This window comes from Podospora bellae-mahoneyi, chromosome 3, assembly GCF_035222275.1.
Source record: "Podospora bellae-mahoneyi strain CBS 112042 chromosome 3, whole genome shotgun sequence".
NCBI classification, from domain to species: domain Eukaryota; kingdom Fungi; phylum Ascomycota; class Sordariomycetes; order Sordariales; family Podosporaceae; genus Podospora; species Podospora bellae-mahoneyi.
This window is the reverse complement of record NC_085882.1, coordinates 355,931-372,682: the sequence shown is the minus strand read 5'-3', so window position 1 is coordinate 372,682 and position 16,752 is coordinate 355,931. Positions and strand designations below refer to the sequence as shown.

General features: G+C 52.3%; 8 protein-coding genes across 8 annotated transcripts; 2 read left to right on the top strand and 6 right to left on the bottom strand.

The window, feature by feature from the left end:
• Positions 1 to 261: 261 nt before the first annotated feature.
• Positions 262 to 998, bottom strand: QC761_301120 (uncharacterized protein; the record flags this gene model as incomplete). The annotated part of the gene is made up of 2 exons (XM_062877266.1): positions 262 to 721; positions 789 to 998. 2 exons carry the CDS (start codon positions 996 to 998, stop codon positions 506 to 508), a joined length of 426 nt encoding a protein of 141 aa, XP_062733001.1. The 3' UTR covers positions 262 to 505.
• Positions 999 to 1,897: 899 nt separating this feature from the next.
• QC761_301110 (uncharacterized protein) lies at positions 1,898 to 3,237 on the bottom strand (the record flags this gene model as incomplete). Its single annotated transcript, XM_062877265.1, has 2 exons — positions 2,537 to 3,237; positions 1,898 to 2,481 (listed from the first exon to the last, which is right to left on the bottom strand). The coding sequence occupies exons 1-2, from the start codon at positions 2,976 to 2,978 to the stop codon at positions 1,898 to 1,900; spliced, it is 1,026 nt and encodes a 341-aa protein (XP_062733000.1). The 5' UTR covers positions 2,979 to 3,237.
• A 504-nt stretch (positions 3,238 to 3,741) lies between these two features.
• Positions 3,742 to 7,273, top strand: QC761_301100 (uncharacterized protein). The gene is made up of 2 exons (XM_062877264.1): positions 3,742 to 3,930; positions 4,023 to 7,273. Exons 1-2 carry the CDS (start codon positions 3,895 to 3,897, stop codon positions 5,982 to 5,984), a joined length of 1,998 nt encoding a protein of 665 aa, XP_062732998.1. The 5' UTR covers positions 3,742 to 3,894; the 3' UTR covers positions 5,985 to 7,273.
• QC761_301090 (uncharacterized protein) lies at positions 6,014 to 6,922 on the bottom strand (the record flags this gene model as incomplete). Its single annotated transcript, XM_062877263.1, has 1 exon — positions 6,014 to 6,922. One exon carries the CDS (start codon positions 6,920 to 6,922, stop codon positions 6,014 to 6,016), a length of 909 nt encoding a protein of 302 aa, XP_062732999.1.
• A 383-nt stretch (positions 7,274 to 7,656) lies between the features above and the next one.
• QC761_301080 (uncharacterized protein) lies at positions 7,657 to 10,640 on the bottom strand. The gene is made up of 4 exons (XM_062877262.1): positions 10,405 to 10,640; positions 8,252 to 10,337; positions 7,928 to 8,171; positions 7,657 to 7,861 (listed from the first exon to the last, which is right to left on the bottom strand). Exons 2-4 carry the CDS (start codon positions 10,136 to 10,138, stop codon positions 7,731 to 7,733), a joined length of 2,262 nt encoding a protein of 753 aa, XP_062732997.1. The 5' UTR covers positions 10,139 to 10,337; positions 10,405 to 10,640; the 3' UTR covers positions 7,657 to 7,730.
• Positions 10,641 to 11,091: 451 nt separating this feature from the next.
• On the bottom strand, positions 11,092 to 12,020 carry QC761_301070 (uncharacterized protein). The gene is made up of 2 exons (XM_062877261.1): positions 11,513 to 12,020; positions 11,092 to 11,459 (listed from the first exon to the last, which is right to left on the bottom strand). Exons 1-2 carry the CDS (start codon positions 11,650 to 11,652, stop codon positions 11,141 to 11,143), a joined length of 459 nt encoding a protein of 152 aa, XP_062732996.1. The 5' UTR covers positions 11,653 to 12,020; the 3' UTR covers positions 11,092 to 11,140.
• Positions 12,021 to 12,464: 444 nt separating this feature from the next.
• QC761_301060 (uncharacterized protein) lies at positions 12,465 to 16,068 on the bottom strand (the record flags this gene model as incomplete). Its single annotated transcript, XM_062877260.1, has 2 exons — positions 14,708 to 16,068; positions 12,465 to 14,554 (listed from the first exon to the last, which is right to left on the bottom strand). Exons 1-2 carry the CDS (start codon positions 14,781 to 14,783, stop codon positions 12,465 to 12,467), a joined length of 2,166 nt encoding a protein of 721 aa, XP_062732995.1. The 5' UTR covers positions 14,784 to 16,068.
• Positions 15,096 to 16,748, top strand: QC761_301050 (uncharacterized protein; the record flags this gene model as incomplete). The annotated part of the gene is given in 3 exon segments (XM_062877259.1): positions 15,096 to 16,002; positions 16,058 to 16,086; positions 16,098 to 16,748. 3 exon segments carry the CDS (start codon positions 15,576 to 15,578, stop codon positions 16,746 to 16,748), a joined length of 1,107 nt encoding a protein of 368 aa, XP_062732994.1. The 5' UTR covers positions 15,096 to 15,575.
• Between the last annotated feature and the right edge of the window lie 4 nt (positions 16,749 to 16,752).

Below are 16,752 nucleotides of genomic sequence, written 5' to 3'. Positions count from 1 at the left end.
ACGGACTATACTTTCGAGGGAAATGATAAGGACCGATTGTATAGAGACAAGAACCCTGGACTTCTATTTGAGTTATGAACATGGCTACCTACACACTCGTCTAGTTGGTCAGATTTAATTCTTTTTCGAGAGAAATTGCAGGCTTCAAAGAGCCATGTGGCCGCAGAGAAGAGGCACATGCATCACCGCTTGGACATGACAGATTCCAAAGTGTAGGAACTGCCGCAAAACGAATGTATTTTCTTTATTTGATAACCCCAACCCCATAGTTACCTAGGTAGGTAGGTAGGTAGGTAGGTAGGTAGGTAGGTATCGGGCTACTTCAAAGCCGAATCACTGTGGGACCCATCTCTTCGCATTCCGGTCTTTTCTGTCACCTGTTTTGCTCGTGTATCATCTCCAACCGCCCCTCTTACCACTTCCACTCCCTCCTGTCGCATACCTATGTGGCTCCCTCCGAAAGAAAAAAAGCAAATGCCACTGGTATACAGTCTCCCAACTCCATTCAGCAGCGGTACCAGCAAAGCATGCTATGACCGGTGCGGCCGTCAGACGGCGTATAACACTTTCCTCCCCCAGTGATGGTGTTTCCAGTCTGGCCGATGGGGTTCTGGCAGTTGGAGTCGTAAAAGACCTGGCAGTTTGTGCCGTAGGTGCCGTCACCAGACGCTTTGATGCTGGCAATGGCATCGCCCGAGGAGTAGCAGGTGCCGCTGCATCTCTGTTTTCAACGATATCAGCTTCCGAATGTTTGATGGACAGGAGGGCGAGAAAAGACTGGGGCGTACGCCGGGGTCAATGGCATTGATCATGTCATTGCAGCCGGTGCCGCGGTAGTAGCGGCCACACTGGCCGTTGACCACGCCGGCAACTGCGCAGGCGGACCGACGCTGCAGCTCGGTTGCCTCGAGATTGATGGGCTTGGGGGAGTTATCGAGGGCGGGAATGGATGCCACGAGGTTGGCTGCGATGAGCAGGAGGAGATTTTGCGCGAGCATTCTGAAGATTAGTGATTGTCGTGTTATGTCTGGTGAGTACTGTATTGGATGAAGAGGAGTAGACAGTCTAGGAAGGGGGAGTGTAAAGAAGGTGGTATTTATGCAGTTTCCCAGGCTGCCTTCCTCACATTCTTTAGTCTTTCTTCATTGTGTGGCCCCTCAAAACGACTTCCCTCTCCACAGAGAAGTTTTGTCACATCCCCGGGCCGCGGAAAAGCTTCCATGAAAAGGAGACCCTAGTGAAATCATACATCCATGTTGTAACCAATAGACTCGGTAAAGTTGGGTCATGATAAGGGTAACTAACCGACCGAAGCACGTTCCGATGCTCTTCACCCTCGGAGACCGAGGACAAGGCCTGTGTAGTTGTGTTACGATGATATCTGACCAGAGGCGACTTTGGCATAAATAGGCAAGTAGGCGAATACCACTTGCCACGCCCTTCGGTGTGCTTTGCTGACTTCGCTCCCATGAAGAAGAGCGGTGACTGTCATTCCAAGGACAGCTTTCAAGAGCAAAATAACTTCAGTAGTGCAGGTGAGGCTATGGGATGAATAAGCTCCACTTCGGCTAGGCTTGCGTGTTTGGGGCAAGTCCATTTGCCGAGTGTAAATTGAAGGCTTCAGCTGACGCAGATAGTTTACTAAGCGTTGTCACACTCTGTCGATCTGCGCTGGTTACCTCTTGTAACACTGTTGTACTGTACTAGCGAGGAACTGTAGGTATCTTGTGTCTGGAGTAGGGTAGAGTCCACTATGATGAAATAGAATAAGCGAGGGAAATCCGTCTTGCGTTGATGAAGAAGACCATCGCTTCGTATATTTACCCCGTAATTAAAACAAACAACGCAAACGACGGCCAGAGCCACCCCGATGATCGCGCCAGAGACATAAATAAGCTCACTTTCCAACGTGGATCACCAGCTTCCCCGCGCTCTTTCCCGTCCTCAACTTGGCAAAGGCTTTCGGCACATCCTCAAATTCATACGTCTGTTCAATCACAACCTTAATCTTCTTCTCCTTGATCCACTGCCCCAGCACCTTCAGGTCCTCTGCAGAATCCCGAATGGTGTAAACTTCGTACTTGCTCTTGCCCCCTCCCAAGAAAGACGGCAGCAGCGCCCTGGAGGCCGCGGATCGAAGCGCGCCGAACGACAACGGGCTCCCAACCTGTACAAACTTCCCGCCTGCAATGAGGAAGTTATCGGACGCTTTGTACAGGTTGTCGGGCGTGCCCACGTTGTCCAGAACCTGCGCGAATACCTTTCCTTTGGCACGCAAGTACTCGCAGACGTCTGTGGTGGTGTAGTCGATGATCTCGTCGGCACCCAGCGATTTGACGAGCTCGGCCTTGGCCGGTGAGCATGAGGTGGTGACGTGACAGCCCAAAACCTTGGCGATTTGCACGGCAAAGCAGCCGACACCACCCGAGCTACCGTTGATGAAAATCTTGTCGCCCTTTTTGACATTGGGCTGGATTGCCTCTACAAGATAGTTGTTAGTGAGATGGTAATATTAAATGGAAAAAGCGGGACATACGGTAGGCAGTCAGTCCTGCCACTCCAATGGCAGCCGCCTCGTCGACTGTCACACCCTCCTTGGGAAAGACGGCAACAGCGTTGGCTGGCGCGATGATATACTCTCCGAGAGATCCATGCTGTTTAGGTCCCAAGCGACCGTATACTATATCTCCCAGTGCGATTGAGTCAACTTTTGTCCCAGCTTGAACCACACGGCCACAAAAGTCCATGCCAGGGGTGGCAGGCGTCTTGATGACTAGCCGTCGGACAGGGCCGGGCAGCTCTGGGACTTTGTGGTCGGCTGGGTTGATGGATGCTGACAAGACCTGAATCAGCAGTTCATTGGGTCCAGATACAGTCGGAGTTGGGACTGATGTTGAGATGGAGAGGTTGGCCTCTAATGTTGGTGAGGTGTTGGTGTAGATGTGCGCTTTCATTGTCGTGGGGATAGCGGATGCCATGGTTGCGATTAAGCTGTTAGGGGGAACAGGCTCGAGAAGAAGAAATCTGGAAATCAGATGCTGATATACGTGAGTACAGGTGGTGTGACAGTGTGGGCTATGTGTTCTTGACCAGGATGGATCATGTTATATAGGTCGATGTCAAGGGATGCGAAGCGGTCCTATTGGGTCACTGACAAATCCATCACTGAATGACGCGTGTACCCCACCTTTCCAAACAAAGTCTTTGCATTCGGGTTAGGGTTGCGGAATTCCGCCATCATCATGGACGGTTTCCCAACATGGACAAATTGAGGATAGTTTGGTTTATCTAAAGAAATATTGGATTTCACCCTTGCTACATGTCAGCGCATGCCCAACGACTCGGTCTTGGGTCCTTTCACCCATTGAGGCAAGGACGAGGAGATGATAAACAGTGGGTCTAGCCCCTGAGTATACCCCTGAATTGACCTCCCTCCCTCAATGAGCCAGACCTGCAAGTAGTACCATCGTTCCACTGTTCATAGACCCAAGACTTTGTTTTCCTCCATTGCGGGGGTAGACTTTTCGTGTATCCAGTTAGGAACATGGAAATGCACATCCCATAAGAGCTGTATCAAATACCAAAAATGATTGGTTCATCCGATCTGCTAACGAAGAGCACAACTGTGCTCTTGACCTGTTACTACTCATGCAGGTCGCGCCAGCTGAAGTTGAGCGATGGCAAAAGCCAACAAAATTAGGACTCTGAACTGTGATAAATCTTTAGTGACGACACCAGCAACTTTCATGGTCATACGGTATACCACCAGGCTTGCTATTTAAAATCAGAATTTCCAATATCTATAATCCGCCAAAACAAGGGAACGACGATTTAGACAACATCTCACGCTGACTTGAGAAAGTTGTAAGGCGACATAGGTACCTCATCGACAAGATGCTTACCGAGAACATGGAGGAGTTTTGGGCTTGTGTGAGTAGTTGGCAATATCTGAGCTAGGCTTGGTGACAATCGAGACGTCTGAATTGTTTGAGGTTAACAGGAACACCGCTGACACGCAGTAGTGCCGCTGTGGCTTTGGTATGATGGTACCGACTGTAGAATTGGTTTGCATGGAAGTATCGTGTCAGCACGTGCTCTGTGTGCACTGTCCAGTTGAAAAATGCTGGGTAAAAGGTTGTAGGGAGCCCGAACCCTATGACTCGAAATTCAACTCGCAAATCCCATCAAAATCACACGGTACACCAGCTCTAGCCCAGTATATGAGCGAGTCACCTGAATCAACCTCAGCTTCTGAAAATGTCTCCCCATCAGCTTCGACAGCCACGCATAAGACGTTTAGCCCACGCACTCCATCTTATCCTTCGTCGAGTGGGTTCCCTTCGCCAAAATCAAGAGGCAGCTCGACAACGACTCCGTTGACCGACCACGAGGACATAGGAAACTCGGAGTGGGAAGATGATTCGGATCCGCTTGAGACCTACGATCCCGGGGATATCCTTCCAACCCCTCAGATGTGGACTCAGCTGTTGGAGACAAACACCAATAGTGTAATTTTGGCCGCTCTTGAGCGGGGTTATGAAGGGTGGAAAAGAAAATACCAAAACTCTGCAAGTGAGTCAGGGTCTAATGCAGGTGCGGAGCCAGACAAACGAGATGAAAGCCAGAAGCAACGAAGTGGCGCAACAGGGTCATCAAGAAAACGGCTGCACTCAGAGCTCGACGATGATTCCGGCGATGAAAACCCCGAAGAGCGGCGTAGATGCGGTCCTCGCCCCAAGCCAACACCATCAGATGCAGATTCACCGAGACGTTTGCTGGCGTGTCCTTTCTGGAAAGAGGATTCCAGTCACTGGAAAGAATGTTTTCGGTACAAGCTAAAAAGAATTCGGGACGTCAAACAACATTTGAGGAGAAGCCATTGCAGAAGCTACTGTGTTCGGTGTGGCGCGGAGTTTGAAAATGCTGGGGAATTGGACCTACACTGTAAACAGGATCAACCATGCGACAAGGTTATCTTTCAGGCCAAGTGGCTATCTGAGCTACAGCAGAAGGCGCTCAGGGAAAGTAGAGCAAACCCAAAGCTCTCCCTTGAGAGCCAGTGGTATACAATCTGGGACATTGTTTTTCCAGAAACACCGAAGCCCAGTTCGCCCTACGTGGACAGCACGATATCAGAGGACCTCAGCTCGTTTCTGGAATTTTTCAACCAGCGAGGTTCAGACATTATTCGAGAGACAGGAGAGAGTCTCGGATTTCATCCGGGGTTGATGCAACAAAGACAACTCCTTCAAACATTCGTCGCCAGAATCTATGACCGTTGGGCTTCAAGAGCACACGCCCAGCGCACGGCTGTGCCTTCGCCCTTACAGGAGAACCCACAGCTTCTTCAAACTGGCTCTGAGCCTGACCTTGCGTGGGCACCACCAAGCAGTACGGATACACAGGAATACAGCACTCCGGCCTTGATGGACCTGACGGCCGACACAACCACGCAGCAGGATCGACAGACTGCGCCTGAGGCTTCTTTCACCACTCCTAACTACATAGAAGCCGTTCAGAATTATCACTCACTCGATCCTTTTACCACCGCCACGATTGAGTCAAGTGTTCTATGGTCAAACGTACCGGACTATGCAGGCGTCGTTCCAAACACATCAGACAACATTATGGTCCAATCTGGCAGTACGCCGCTGATTCAGGACAACAACGCACCTTTCTACATAGAGGAGCCAACATCTCTTCTTCACTACGATCGCGATAGTGATCTGTTCAGCATCGATGATTCAACTGCAGACCAGACTAGTCGTTTCTCGGAAGGGACAACGAGGCATGAAAGAACAACGACAGCGCCAACTGAGGACAACCTCGACTTGCTTAACACTGAATTTGACCTGCAAGCAGCATCCCTGGAAATTTCGCATCTTGATAGCTTGGATGTGGTATTCCCGGACAACTTTCTTTGGGACCACAACATGAACCTTGACGAGGGGGGGGAAAGCTCGCAGGAACTATGGATGATATAAACGACATGATCTATCACGGACAACCGTCTTCAAACACGTGCCTTCAAAAACATCTTAATCGCCTCCAGCGCAACCCCCCTCCTCATACCAGTCTCATCATCCCAAGAAGAGTGCATCCCAACAAGCTTCCCCGTCCTGGCGTCCAACAACGGAGCGCCGCTGTGGCCCCAATACGTCCAACAATCATGCTGCAGCGCCCCAATCTCAGAGTTGTCCTGCACATCCTGTCCCTCGGCATACCCGCAGAATGACCCGCTGCTAAGATGCAGCACATCATACCCCGTCAATACTCCCGCCTCACTGGCTTCGAGGTCTTCACTGCCAGGGTGGCCAATACAGACCAAGCCTGCCCCGAGCTGGGGTGCCCCATCTGCTAGTGTCACTGATGGGAAAGAAACGCCTTCTGGGAGATCCCCAGGCGCTGCTGCTGAAGCCGCGGTGACCTGCAACAGCGCAAGGTCCCTCTGCGAATCCCACGCCAGACACTTGGCAGACACAGCCCTGCCAGACGCGAAGAGAAGCCAGTGAACCTTTTCCAGATCCAACTCAGTCTCGTCCCCCGCTACGCAGTGTGCACATGTTAGTAGGAGGCCCGAGGGGTGAATACACACGGCTGTGCCAGCCTCTTGCTGGGCAAAGACGAGTGTTGCTGAGACGGCGTGGGGCACATTCCGCTGGAGGGTTCTGGGGACGGTGATCGCGTATTTTTGGAGAAAGTGTTGCTTTTTGAGGAGGAGGTTGTGGTCGTCGCGTGGTAAACGCGTCAGGCTGATTGGTGGTTTGGTGGGGAGGGCTGTGATGTTGGGCTTTGCTGCGGGTTGGGATGGCAGTGGTGGGGCTGGTGTTTCTGTCTCATCAGCGAGATGGATTTCTGTGCCGCTTGTGCTGCCGGCGAGCTGCTTTCTTTGAGCCCGAGTGCGGGCAGCAATGAAACTCATGATGAGCTACTCGACAAGCTGGAAGAGCCTTGTTCGAGCAAGTGAAGTGTTGTTTTGTGAGGCTTGACATATCATGGTTAGTAATGGTTGGTTGTTGGGTGGGGGCTGCTTGTTGCCTAGCTGGCCAACTCTGTTAGCGCGCATTTCTCAGCTTGATACGCGTTGCTTCTGGAAAGTCAACATGAAAATCGTGAGAGTATCATATCAAGAAAATGACCTGGTACCCGGTACATGTAACAGAACCAGTCGAAACCAAGTCTTGAAGAGGAAGGTATCCAGGCCAATAGAGCATACATACTCCAGCCAATCGTGCCCGGCGTTTCAGGGTAGGATTCATTGGGGCTTGAAGCATCATTGATGATATGTATGGAGTAAACAGGTCCACGCTTCCTACGTATGAGCAGCATCATTTACCTCTGGGAACTGTAAAATGGCTTCCATTTACCCTGGGTAATATGGCTTTTCAGAACAGCCTTGAAGAGTGCGGGTAGGTAGTTTTCGCCACAAGTAAACACTTTAACATTTAGCAGCGCGGATTCCATGTCTCGACCTAGACACTCTATCGGCTTGGATTGGATGAGCCATGGCAGATGCATAGGATCCCATTAGAAAAATGCCAAAACTCCCATAGTTTTGAGAGCACTTCCCGAGTCACCATTCACATCACTAGGAGCTCCAGTTTGTCCTCCACCTGCGTGATATTCGACGCCCAGCACTGTGACTCTAATAAAATAGCTCCGACTCCGGCTCCGGCTCAGGCTCTACTTCCGGTCCCGGTTCTGGCTCTTCTAGCAAGATGGGTGGTGACCTAAACAGAAGATGTTTCCTGTTCTCGCTGTGCATCGGTTTCTTCTATCTTCACTAGAGATTCCTTGTCGCTATCGAAGTCGCCAGTCATAGGGGAATTGCCAGCTGTCTTGATAGACACAAAAACTGAGTCTGAGAAGCGAGTCAGAAACAAAGCACACGGTGCACTCGAATACAAACAGGAGACATCAAGCTTACCACCACTGGCTCGAAACCCCGCGAACCTCTTGCAAGTCTCAAGACCGTTTCGCAGGACATCAAGCTGTTTGGTAAGCTGTTCACGTTCGGCGCGATTCTCTTCGGACTCTCCCGCGATGCGAGAAATCAGCGTGGCTGACATCTCATACACGCCGAGTGGGGAAAGAATGTCGTGCAAAACAGAGATGAGCTTTGTCTCAATGACCTCAACAGCAACATTATCAACGAAACGTTTCAAGGCAACCTAAAAGAGTGATGACGTCGACCGTTAAAAACTGTACTTGAGGCAAATATAGGGGAGAGAGGGAGAGTGGAAGCTCTCACCTTATAGTAGGCGTTCAGGCAGTCCAAAGCTTCGTTGGCTGCAAAGCGGCACATATCTGGCTCGTTGGTGTCGGCAAGGGACGTAACCAATTTTGGAATATCCCACGCAGCAACATGGCTGGAGCCAGGATGCCCAATCCGCACGTTGGTTAAATCATTTGTGTCAGAAATCTGGAAGAAGTTACGGAGAATTCTCTCTGTCCTCTTGGAGTCCCTCTCGCGCCGGACCTTCTGGAGCGTTTCGGTGAAATAATGGTTGTATGTGATGGGATGACCCTTTTGATGCGGAGCAACCAGCTCGGCGGTCTTGTCGGCTACCTCCCTCCTGATTCTTTGCATGGCAGGCCCAGAGATCTCGTTCTTCAACCCACGAGAGGTTGAGCGGTCTGCAATGTGATCGATGACCAACTCCAGAAAGCGACCAGCAGCTCGCCACATCTTCTCGACATGCTGGCGAGCAATCTGTTCCCAGTGCTGAGATTGCTCATGAAAAAGCGTCACAATAACTAGTGGGTTGAACGTGCCCAGCAGCTCCCGTCCACGGGTCCTCCGAATCACCTCCTCAATGTGGTTCAAAAATTCATCCCTCGTCACCTGCTGTGGTTTGAGCGAAGCCCCGAGGTTTGATGTTGACTCAAAATCCCCAATGGCCCGAAAATGCCCCGCCTTTGCCAACTCCTCGGCGAACGCTTCATTGAGGTTCTGGATGACAGCTCGGATGCGCTGTTTATATCCAACCGCTGTCATTGCGTCCTCGAAGAACTCGTCGTTATAACTGCCGCTCGTTGAAGCCGTAACTAAAGCCTGGAACGCCTGGCTTAGGTGAAGGAGGTACCGTCTTTGTTTGTCAGGCGAATCTCTGGGTTGGCCGAGCGTTTGGAGCTGAAGTTGACAGGCTTTGAACTTTTCGTCAATCTCGCTCAGCAAGCTCGGGAGTTCAGCTGCAATCTGTCCCAGAAGAACCTTGCTTAGACGAGTCCTCAAGTTGGAAATGCCGAGATGAGAAAAAAGCAACCCGGTCCAGGAACCTTTGCGGAAGAACTCTGCTTCGTTTGCATCACGCTCACCCAGAGTTGAAGTGCCTTTCTCAGAATCCATATTCTTCAGTACGTGCCAGCCAAGGCGAAACTCGAATTGCTGGTTTCTTGCGAGAGATAGATAAAGAGCTTCACGGTCAGATCCTGGGGTCAAGTCATCGGGCTTTGTGATGACCCCCAATGTCCGACTACCAATGCTGTCCACGGCACGCGCCAGCTTGAGGACCACCTGGTTGGCAAAGTCATTCTTGGCAGAGACGACAGCCAAGATGATGCACCTGGGCTCTTTCATATAGCCCTGCACAACTTCTTGGATAAGCTCAACATCGGAGGCCGACTGCTGTCTTGTCGGAGAGTGAATGAGACCGGGCAGATCAACGATGGTGAGGTGCGGACGGTCAGGACCTGTGATTTCAACCCTGAGGATGTCTTTGGCGAAGGCTTTACCATGTGTTGAAATGCCCATCGCAAGCTTAGCCTCGTCGATCAGCTTGGGGAGACCCGCAAAGTCGTCTAGCTGTTCCTGGAATCCACGCAGCGAAGCCTGTTCAGATTCGGTCCGAGAGTCGCTTGGGACGATAGATATTTTGGCGCTTACGTGGGGTGTCCGGCGCAAAACTAACTCGGTAGGAAAGCGAGTGCAGAGGTTTCCATTGACTGGGAACGACACCCCCGAGATGGCCTGTAGCACGGAGCTTTTGCCTGAAGATTGATCTCCACACACGATGATTTGAGGAAGGGAAATATAGTTATTGATCCCCTGTAAGCGAAGCTGATCGATGGCGTCAAGCAGTTCGAGCTGATCCTGGGAGCATAGCTTGCTCAGGACCTCACTCTCGAAAGCCACCATTGCGTAACGATGAGAGAGGCCTGTAAAGCCCAAGAGACAGAGGCAGGCCGGGCAAATAGGCCGAGAAAGATGACACTGGAAAAGAAAAGCTGACTACCTTCGGTAGGTTGGCAACGAGTGTTGGAGAGGGAAAAGAGAGAAAAGGAGAGAAGAGGAGAAAGAGAGAGCGAGAGAGAGATGAAATTGGGTATTTGTAAGACTGAAGGTGATGGATCAGCAATCTGCTATGAATTGCATAGTGCGCAATTGCAGGCCTCAATGCATACCAAGAGGTTTTTTTTGGCCATATAGAGACTGTGCCAGCAAGGTGCCCAGCCGACCCGGAAAGACAGCGGAACATATTTAACAAACGCTTCATGTGCTTGTCGTAGGTGATTGGTTCGTTCACATCCCGCCCGACTGCAGTTGGCCTTCCTGTGTTGGGCCGTATTTCGGGCTGTTTTTGCAGCCGTGATGAGCCACAATGATAGATTGAGACTGGGAATGGGCTTCCCTTGTTCCGGTGTGCAGATAGGTACCTAGGAGGTAGGTACCTCTAGGCCCCTCCTACTATCTATCTGGTTTCCAACAAAAATTACATACAATTAAGTGAAGTATTAGTGTTCAAGAGATGGCAGATGCAATGATCGATGACTGAGAAACCTACCTACCTTTCAATGAGGCTCACCAAAGAAAAAGTGAGGCGATGCAATGCGTCTTTCATAGTGTGAACCAAAGAGTGGACTCTTAGGCTGCTGGGCAGAGGACCATGCATACGTAAAGGCGGTAAGGTGCCCTTTCCCGTGTTCATGTTTTTCAGAATAGGACTTTCAATGGGCGACATTTATGCGCTTAGGCTGGGACTATCACAGACAAACAAGATGAAACCCCGTCACTTTATTCGCCTCTATCCCCTGCCTTGCTTCCCCCACTTGTCTATGCGGTAATGTGCTTCCATCATCTTCCTCCTAGCCACACGATCATCTATACCAGCGGGTTACCATGACCCCCAACAGCAATCCCTCATTGATGAATGACAAACCTCTGCTCGCCATTATACTGCTGATAAAACGATGCGCCCGACTGCAAGATGGGAAAAGCCGACGCAGGCCAGAACTTGGCCGCAGCAATGTTCTGACCCGCGTTGGACAGAGCAAGCTCGTAAAAGGGAGCAGGCCCGGTTGCATCAGCAGTCTGGACGCGACGGAACGACCAGATGATGCTCGGGTCGGTACATGTGGCGAAGCCGGTGTCGGGAAGAGAGCTGGAGCCGAGCGGCGTGCCAGAGAAGCCGCATTCGGTGGCGTAGGGCATCTGGTTGGTGGCTACCTTGAAGCGAATGCTGTGGAGAGAGGTTAGAAGAGATCGTGAAGGAGGTGGGAATGGAAAGCATACGTGCAGAGAGTTCCGTGGGGGATGCAGCCGGCGGTAAACTCGGAGACGTCAAACTCCTGAGCATCGACACGGGGCTCAAGGGGAGCAGCGACGGCAGAGCCGAGCAGGGCGGTGAGAATGATGGCGGCGAAGGACTTCATCTTGGATGTTTTAATGTTGAGCTATGAAGCTTGGGGATATTGAATGTCAGTTGAGTAGGTATTGAATCCAATGTTGAATTGTTGCGTGCTGATAGAGAGAAGGGAACTCTTGACACAGCTGGAAGCATCCTTTTTATACCTGGCGATGCCTTCACGCTATGCCTTCAACTTCTTATAGCGGTCCGCCACCATCCTCATACGTTTCTCAACATTCCTGATATTATCAATAGTCTCAGTATCACGATGATCGATTTCGGAAGTTCGTGGAGTAGTAACGTTGCTACGAGGCGGTGTTTCGCAGGACCGCTAAGGCACGGCCATCACGAGAGCACGCTAAGCATCAGTACGAGAATTCTGGAAGACACGAGGTTGCATAGTGGTGCTTACATGTAGGTTGAGTGGGCTGATGATATCTCGAATTCCGGCTCAGCGGCGAATCTTGAAGTGGTGGTGAGTAATCGCACTTGTCTACCTACGTCAGCACCAATATCACCGACAGCCAATGATCTTTTTCCCCGGTCCCGAAAAGGAAGTCTTGCTGGATATGGAAGAGTGGATAAATATGCTTTGCCAAGAATTCGTGGGCATCCTTGCCATGCTCGAGCTCAAAAGCTCGTGTTGAAAGTTGTACTGACACAAGAGACTAGGTACACAACTTTTTTCACCTGAGCAATTCTCAACCAGAGCAGCTCTTCGGGAGCTTAGTAACTCCTCAACAATGTCCCTATTCAAGTTTATTTACGTCATGCTTTTAAATACATTATTACGATACATACATTAACATCGAACCGCCCAAGTTCAAAACCACCTACTCAGTTGGCCTCGGCCAGAATGTCATCCGCAGCCTTTTCGGCCACCATCATGGTCGACACAGCAGTGAATGTTCCCGGAATCCTGGGATACACACTAGCATCGACCACCCTCAACCCCTTCACGCCTCTGACCCGGAACTTGCTGTCCAGCACGGCCATCGGGTCACCGTCTGGACCAATAGGGCAGGTCGAGCTGGCGTGATGACCCCAGCTGGTATCCTTGATGTAAGCTTCCAGCTCCTCTCTCGTATTCGTCCCCGCACCAGGGAGAATCTCGTTCGTCCGGACAGGCTGCTTGCGCAGCGCCTCCCGCGCGAGCTCAATACCCTCAACAATAGTCTGAATATCCGCCCTCCAGTCTCCACTGCCGGTGTCGAAGTAGTTGTAGTTAATCTCGGGCACGTCCAACGGGTCGGCGGACCGAAGGCGCACAAAACCGGCCGTGTTGCGGGGGTGAGCCTTGAGGACGGCCCAGGTCCAGAGGTCGGACTCGGCAACGGCGGCGTAGCTGTAGCCCGGGTAGTATCCGTGGAAGTTGACCGGGCCGCCAAAGACAAACGTGTCGAAGGAGCCGTCCGGGGTGGTGGTGGACTTGGAGAGCATGGCGGCCGCGAAGCCGTTGGAGGCGTAGGTGCCGCGGTCACCGAGGATAGGACGCTGCCATTTGTCGAGGCAGGGGTCGTTGGTGGTGTTGAAGAGGAAGGTGCAGTCCTTGAGGGCGTTGTAGGAACGGGGAGCGCGGGCTGTCACCGCCGTCTCGTAGTGGTCCTGGAGGTTGGTGCCGACACCAGGAAGATTGACGAGGACGGGGATGTTGAAAGATTTGAGCTCGTCCTTGGGGCCAATGCCAGAGAGCTTGAGAAGCTGGGGCGAGTTGTAGGTGCCGCCGGCGAGAATGACCTCTCTCGAGGCGCGGGCAGACCCGGGGGTTCCCTTGGCTCCAGTGGACAGAGGGCTGGCACGGTAGAGGTAGGCGCCGTCGAGGAACTCCACACCAATGGCCCTGGGAGGGGAAGACTTCTTGTCGAAGATGACCTTGGTGACATGGCAGTTGAGGCGTACATCGAGAGGGTATTTCTTGCTGCCGTCAGGGTTCTTGGCGTCCCGGACGGAGACGACAAACTCGCGGGTTCCGAGACGGGTTCCCTTGTCGGTGCTGATGGGGATCTGGTAGTAGGCAGGCTGTTTATCACGGAGACTGCTGTCCGCATTGAGGTCGCCTGCGAGAAGAGTGCCGACGTTCAAGATCTGGTTGCTGAGGCTTCCGAGGGCAGAAGCACCGCCGGTCAGGGTGGCCAGCAGTTGAGGATCTTTGAGGGGAATGGTCAGGGGGGCAACCTCGGTGGTGAACCAACCATCTCTTCCATGTCCCTTGTAAAGACCGTTGATATACTGCTTCCTCTCCATCCGGGCAAAGTACTTGCGCATATTGTCGGGCCGCCATGAGCTATCCCCCGTAAGGGTGCTGATGTAGTTAAAATCTGACTCGTGAGGATACACGGCCACCATGGCATTGTGCGAAGTGCACCCGCCAAGTGATCCGGTCCTGGGGTAGAGAACACCCTTCATCTTGGACCCTTTAGGAGGGTTGAGGCCAGAGTAGATGGTGCCATCTGGTGTGTCGTAGCTGGTCTTCCAGTCTCTTGCCTGGCGTTCGTCGTCGGCATAGTGACGGACGAAGAAGTTCCAAGCAAGCTTGGGGTCTTCGGATACTCGGGCATGGTATGCTGGTACGGTGTAGTTGATGCTCTGTCCCTGATCGTCGCCGGCCTCGATCAAGAGTGTTTTGTGACCGGCAAGGGCAAGACGCGCAGCTAGAGGGCCACCTCCTGCGCCGGAACCAACTACTACGTACTCGTAGCCCGTGAGGTCAACGGCGCGAACGAGGCTGAGGCTTGCACATGCAGCCCCGAGGGCCAGGACACGTTGGAGAAACATGTCAGAGCGGGGAGGGTGGTGAGAGGGGGAAGCCGAGGAGAGGATGCTGCTGTCTGCAGTCTCCCGTCTGAGGGGTTGCCGAAGATTTTGTGTCCGCAAGAAAGCACATGCAACATCGTGACATGTGCGCTTCCCAGGGGCTTGGTACTGCCCTGGTCGGTGATGCTCTCCTCATTGAGATGCTGCGAAGTTATGCCTGAACAGGGGGGTGATCAGCGGCGTTTTGCCAATCTCGTAGCATTAGATCCAAGCTTTCTGGGGTAAATAGGATCCGTTTTCTCACCTTGTCCAATGGCTTCCCTCACCCAAAATTTTAGCAAGCTGCATTGTCCCTGATGAACTCGCATGTCGTGTTCGGTTTGGCTGGATGATGACGCTCATAACAAGACGAAGTTTGTTGGGCCATCTTCAACTGGAAAAGGTTTCTTGGCGACACTTGGCGCGTCTTCCTGCTCTGAGACAAGATCTGCGGGGTTGTAAGATTGCAACGGTTTAGTGGCTTGATCAGCGATCCAATGCTGCCTCGGTTGGTGATGGTGCTAGAAACAGCCAAAGGTGTGTGACCTGGGGATGCCAGGATCACCCCTGAATGTCGCGCTGCAGTCTTTTTCTCCTCTTTGTCCGCAGCCATTGTCAACTCCGCCCAGCTCCACCAACCTTTACATGATTGAATAATCATGACTCCATCTTGTTATACTGATCATCCTGCTGGAATACTCGTGCTATTGTAGCACCCGATGAATCGCCGCATCATGGTGTCGACACGAGTCATGAGTATGGCAAGTAGCAATTTCATAACCATAGGCAGGTGACTCAAGATTGTGCTTCCAATATATGAATGGGTAAGGTATGTGTGGCTGACAGAGCTCTGTCTCGCTTTCCCAAGGCTTGTGTGATGATTGTATTCGACCGCCGCTCTATGAGTGAATTTCCCCCAAGGCCAATTTGTTCGACAGAGACAATATAGGGTCAGCATGCCAGCACAACTTCGTCATGAAAGACCCCAACTTTAAGAATTCGGGGATTTCACCGCCATGCAGGGCTAATCAACGTTCCTCAAATACTCAGTTCAGCTTGCACCTTGCTGCAGGGTCTTGAACATTGCGTCCGCATTGAGACGACAACATTCACCAAAACCACCGTCAGGGCGAGTCTCGCGATGTTTTGCCATCTATGAAATCCCCTCCGACAGCTCATCCAAGGGGCTTTCCTTCCATCCACACCGGCTCGAGTAAGCTACAGTTCCAGCCTCAAGCTTCCCGAAGATGGTCTCCGCCACCGCTCTCCTCCTGGGCGCAAGCCTCTCCTTCGTTTCTGCCCACCCCGGCAATCTCTCTCCCCGTCTCACGGTCCCTGGCCGTTTGGAGTCCCTTGGTGGAACTTTTGCCCCCTATGCTCCCTCTGTCGTCGCCTGGGGACCCAACCGTCTCGACCTCTTTGTCATCGGGCTCGATAGCGCCATGTGACACCGTTGGTTGGACGGCCACTCGTGGAATAACTGGGAGTCCCTTGGTGGACAGCTCACCTCTTCCCCTATCACCGCTGCGTGGGGTCCCAACAGGCTCGATCTCTTCTCTGTTGGGGTCAACAGTTCACTCGTGTGAGTGCTTTTTATTTTCCCCCTTTTTGAACACATGCTTACGCTGTGATAAAAGCCACAAGTGGTGGGATGGCCGCAGCTAGGGTTGCTTCGAGGATCTCGGAGGCCAGATCGAGGGTGACCCGTCCGTCGTGGCCTGGGGTCCCAACCGTCTGGATGTGTTTGCCAAAGGCAAGGATTCGGCCATCTGGTATAGATGGTGGAACGGGCGCGCATGGGGAAGCTGGGAGTCGATGGGCGGTCGCATGAAGGGTTCCACCTCAACGACTGCTTGGTCTGCCAACCGTCTTGACCTGTTTGCCGTCTCGGCTCAGGACTCTTCTCTCCAGCATAAGTGGTGGGATGGGAGCAGATGGAACAGCGGATGGGAGAATCTCGGCGGGACTCTGCATTCCGACCCTGTGGCGGTGTCTTGGGGGCCGAACAGGATCGATGTCTTTACTGTTGGTGCGAAGAGGGACTTGATTCACAAGTGGTGGGATGGGCGGAGATGGGCAGGCTGGGAGAGCTTGGGTGGTGTGTTGGAGTCTACGCCTGTTGTGGCTTCGGACCAGGCCAACAGGCTTGATGTCTATGTCATTGGAACTGACAGCGCGTTGTGGCATAGATACTGGGACGGCACCGCTTGGAGACCGTGGAGGAGCCTCGGTGGGACTCTAGTCAGCAAGCCGGCTGTTGCTTCCTGGGGGCCTGATCGCGTTGATGCGTTTGCTTTCGGCACTGATTATGCTATTTGGCACAACTAGTGAG